Source organism: Mizuhopecten yessoensis, unplaced genomic scaffold (assembly GCF_002113885.1).
Source record: "Mizuhopecten yessoensis strain PY_sf001 unplaced genomic scaffold, ASM211388v2 scaffold7021, whole genome shotgun sequence".
Lineage (NCBI taxonomy): Eukaryota > Metazoa > Mollusca > Bivalvia > Pectinida > Pectinidae > Mizuhopecten > Mizuhopecten yessoensis.
Genome location: NW_018406841.1, coordinates 420,091 through 424,548, shown reverse-complemented (window position 1 = coordinate 424,548; position 4,458 = coordinate 420,091). Strand labels below are relative to the sequence as shown.

At 38.9% G+C, this 4,458-nt stretch overlaps 1 protein-coding gene across 1 annotated transcript; it reads right to left on the bottom strand.

Moving 5' to 3' along the window:
* Positions 1 to 241: 241 nt before the first annotated feature.
* Positions 242 to 4,227, bottom strand: LOC110452970. The gene is made up of 2 exons (XM_021501750.1): positions 4,116 to 4,227; positions 242 to 2,863 (listed from the first exon to the last, which is right to left on the bottom strand). Exon 2 carries the CDS (start codon positions 2,641 to 2,643, stop codon positions 958 to 960), a length of 1,686 nt encoding a protein of 561 aa, XP_021357425.1. The 5' UTR covers positions 2,644 to 2,863; positions 4,116 to 4,227; the 3' UTR covers positions 242 to 957.
* Positions 4,228 to 4,458: the final 231 nt, after the last annotated feature.

Here is a 4,458-nt window from a genome sequence, read left to right as displayed (position 1 = left end):
AAAAACATTGATCATCATATTACACAAGGATATAGCATTTTTCCAAATTATATCATGATAGGCGACCGTTAAACATAGTCCATAGTCCATGTCCATAGTCCTCACCATCCTGCTTCTATCAAAACCATGTGTTGTTAAGCTTGTCCGTCAGACCAGACAGCCTGATGTAACTCCAGTGGACAATGGTGCTACAGACTCATATAATTCAAATGCTTTTTACACATATAATATGAACACAACATTTAGCATTTTATTTACACATTTATTCTATCATTATATTATACAATATCATTAATTTCCCGTCATTTCCGAAACTGTTAATTAGGCACTTATTTCACCAAAAGACTTCCGACATGAACTTAAATGCTTTTAGATCTACTCGAGGTACATATGTTGTAGCTGAGTAAAGGAACATTTTACAAAACTATGAATAGACAATACGTAATTAATAAAAGTATATCATCCTTGAAATCCATGTCATTTAAATTGTGGTTGATCAATATCTGTTTAGAATCCAAACCGCATATCAACTTTCCGCAGTCTGATAACGTTGCGTAGTCCGAGAATCAATATGGTATTGTGACGTTGAACTGATTTAAATAAAATTAAAACACTACATTATGGTTGATGTTATGTTGACCTTTCATTTAATGATCGGATGTTTTTATACCGTAAAATTTTCAATATAACCCCACTGGTTAATTGCCATTTCGTTTATCTCTAATATATTGCTAGTACTAATTGCTGGTACATTGTAGTATGACGCGCAGTGCGTATATCTTGTATTATTTGATACTACATTGTACACCACAGTGTATCGCAGGGAAACGTAGAGAATGATAGGATTTGAATCCAATGACATTAATAGTTCTTTGTCAGAGTGAGTTACGCAATTTAAGAGTCCCCGTGGCAATGTCAGCTTGTGAAGATTAGTACAATCTTTCAACATCACTTTACTTATACATGCACGTACTTTACCAGTTTAACTCGGTCACCGAACACCGCCCACAAGCCCTGGTCCTGTCTGCCTACACCTACAGCCCACGCTAGGGCTGTGTCAGTGTGGAGGAGGCGAAGGTAGTCTCCACTTCCACTCAGGAGATGCAGACAACAGTTGCCACCGTCCGCAATTACCAAGTGTCCCATACGGTCGTACGCGACATCCCATGGGTTAAACGGTTTTGTCCCGGGACGGCCTTTGTGCTGGGACCGTCCATATCGGTAGAGCACCTGTAGGTTTTTGTCCATGATAACGATATGGGGCTTGTCTTGACCCCTTTCACCTGATCGATCCCTGTCAACTATAGCAATCCTTTCACTGATGGGACACTGCGATATCTTCTGTGGTGAACAAACTAAGGGCTTCGAAAACAGTGATTTTGTTGTAGCGATGACAACTTTTCCTTCTGAAGTGTATTCTGTAATTTTGTTTTTCGTTCCCGCAATAACGTGGTCTTCCCCAATGACGCATAGGGTCTTTGGTTCGTCCCTAATTGTGAATCTGCATTTCATTGTGTTTGATGTCAGCTCAATGATGCTGTTGTCTTTGTCAGAGCATGCCCAGATGTTTTGGGTAGTTGGAGACACGCTGATATCCTTGATCACGACAGGAATCTGTATACTCTGCTGTACGGTTCCTTGGCTTGTCAGGTGTGTCACGGTGTCGCTTTTCCAATAACATGTCCACGCCCCGCCGTCATTAGTGGGGCAAACAGATGAAATGTTCAACTGAGATTTTAGTTCTGGCAAAATGTTTGTCTGTGGAGAATCGTCGTATGGTGGTGGTAGTGGAGAGATCTGCGATAGACGGTCGTACGGTGGCGGAGGACTGGTCTCAGGTAGAGAGGCTTGTTCTGGCGCTGTAATAGCTTGTGGTGGAAGGGGATACTGCACTTCCTGGCTGTTCCGTGGCAAAATGTCTGGTAGAGTTTGACTGGTCTTCTGTTGAAGAGCGTCTGGACCCTTGGAGTTGGGTTCGTCAGACCAACTTGGTTGGATCAACTTCACTTTACCAAAAGCGTGCTGAAGGCTTCCGTCATTAGTCCTGTTTGGGGTGAACCATGCATTACCAAAGGTGGGTTTCCTTGGTAACGTGGTAGTTCTTTGGAGTCCAAGGACCATGTCAAACACATGGATATCTGTGCCAGTTTGAAGGGATTCCTTACATTGTTTCAACTGCTCTTTCAATCCGCCAAGTGTCTTCTCAAGCTCTGCCGCGTAACTGTGGCGGAGTTTGCAGTTTTCGTCTTTCAAAAATTTCAATTGAGAATGTGTTTGAGATATAAAAATATCAAGATCCTCCTTGAGTTTTCTTCCTGTTTCTTCTACTTCTATGGCTACACTGTCGAAATGGTCAATGTCCTTTTGATAGCTGTCCTGGGTGGAGTTGAGTTCCTTGTGAATCTGAGTTAGTTCATTTTCTTCCGTGTCATAGATGAATGCTTTAATCTTCAGTTTGTTTGTAGGAGTAATTTCACTCAGGTGGTCACATTTATGACCTTTGTGTAAACTGGACACACATTTCGGACAAATCAATTCAGAACACTTTTCACAAAACCATTCCAACTTTTCACCCTTGTGATGAACACAAGAGGTCTGACTGTTCTTCTGTTCTTTATAGGTTTGAGTAGCCATTCCAGCCATTTCATCGACGGTACCTTCTTAAATACTGAAGCTGTGAAGAATTCGTACTGACTAGTTTGTTTAGAGTATACTCCCTCAGCCTGTGATAACAGTCGATTCTCTATTGTATTACAAATATGATCATCCGGTATGTGATAATGAAATACAAGTGTTATCCCTTTACGTGTGGTGGGTACTGTTCCTTTATCTTTAAGTTGTTGACCACGCTAACAGTAATTTCCTGTAATTAAGGAAAAGATATTATTATGATATAATTAATTTCTTCGCATGTTTGAATGTGGTAATTCGGATATCCTCGTTTAGCAAGCACTAAAAAGCAGGTCACATTTGTATTTGTAGTATTAGATAACAACGAAGCTTGAAGTGGGACACGGGACTATATAGCTACCAGATTAGAGTAGCTTACTTATTAGACGGATAAGTAATGGTTGAAAACGAGGCTAACCAGTTTGACAACAGATAAGTGATTGATGAAAACATGGGTAGAGATAGTAATAACTAGATTAGTGGTTAACTAGATAGGAGAACACCTGAATTAGAAGTGGTGTAAATGAGATTGGACTGTTTATTAAAATACCATCTATATATACTACTTTATACCACCCACCAATTTTCCAATTTAGGAATGAATTTTTCTCAAAAGAGAATATTTTCTCGCCCTATAAGATGTTATAAACAGGAACAAACATCCATACAGCAGTGTTTCGCTTAAGAATGTAGTCCGTCATTAACAAATGATTATACAATTATGAAAAATATCGTGAGGACAATAGCACCTGTAAGAGTACGTATGGAGATGACAGTAATATTGTTTTAAAATATGTTTCTTCAATATTTCTTAAGGTATATGCTATTCCTCCGCGCAAAAACTTTTATTGGTTTACGTTTGTCACCGACCTTGAATCGTGATGATCATGAGGCCTAGAAGTCAGATGGAAGATATGGAAGTAGTTGTTTTGTTTTAATGGAGAAATATATAAGATAGTAGTATATATAGATGATAAATAGATTATCACACACTATTGACAGGGTTTATGGTAGGAAGCATTTTCTCATCGCTTGTACGTGGTCAAAATCTCGAGTCCACTTGCGGACGCATCTCGATTTTATCTACGTGCTCGTAATGAGGAAGTTCTTCCAACAACAAAACCTGAAATCACAAAGTGATAATCTATGATTATCAACAGAAGTAAAGTTGCATGACCCAAGTGTAGGAAAAGTCCAGTAGTACGTACACATATTAGTCCCAATATTTAATCTATTAGTTGTAGAAATAGTATGTCTAAATTCACAATTATTTATTGACACTATTGTTACAAAAGTAGTAATAATTTATCAGTTTTTCAAAGATCACCCCTCTAGTATTCACGATTGATATTTTATACATGTATGTGTCCTGTCCCTGACTGTTTTGATGTGAATTGCACACACACACACAAAAAAAGAAAAAAAACAGGCAAAATTTTCCTCACCTGCTAAGTTCGTTCATCCAGTCAAAATTGAGGTGCACTACGAGTACAGATGCACACATATATGTACATATTGTCGGATCTATAACTGCGGATGACAGATTTTCATATGATATTGACATAGATCATAATAATAGTATGATGAGTCAGGGGACGGGCCGTCAGCTCACTTAAGTTCTGTTATCGAAAACAAACATGTGATAGATATCGACATCGATTCCGGATTGAGGAAGCGATATCTGTACCGCACACGGTCCAACACCTGGTAATATGTAATGAATGAGAATACCTTGAATTGCATATGTCTACCTTTATCGGGCTTAATGACACATCAAGTAATGGGACA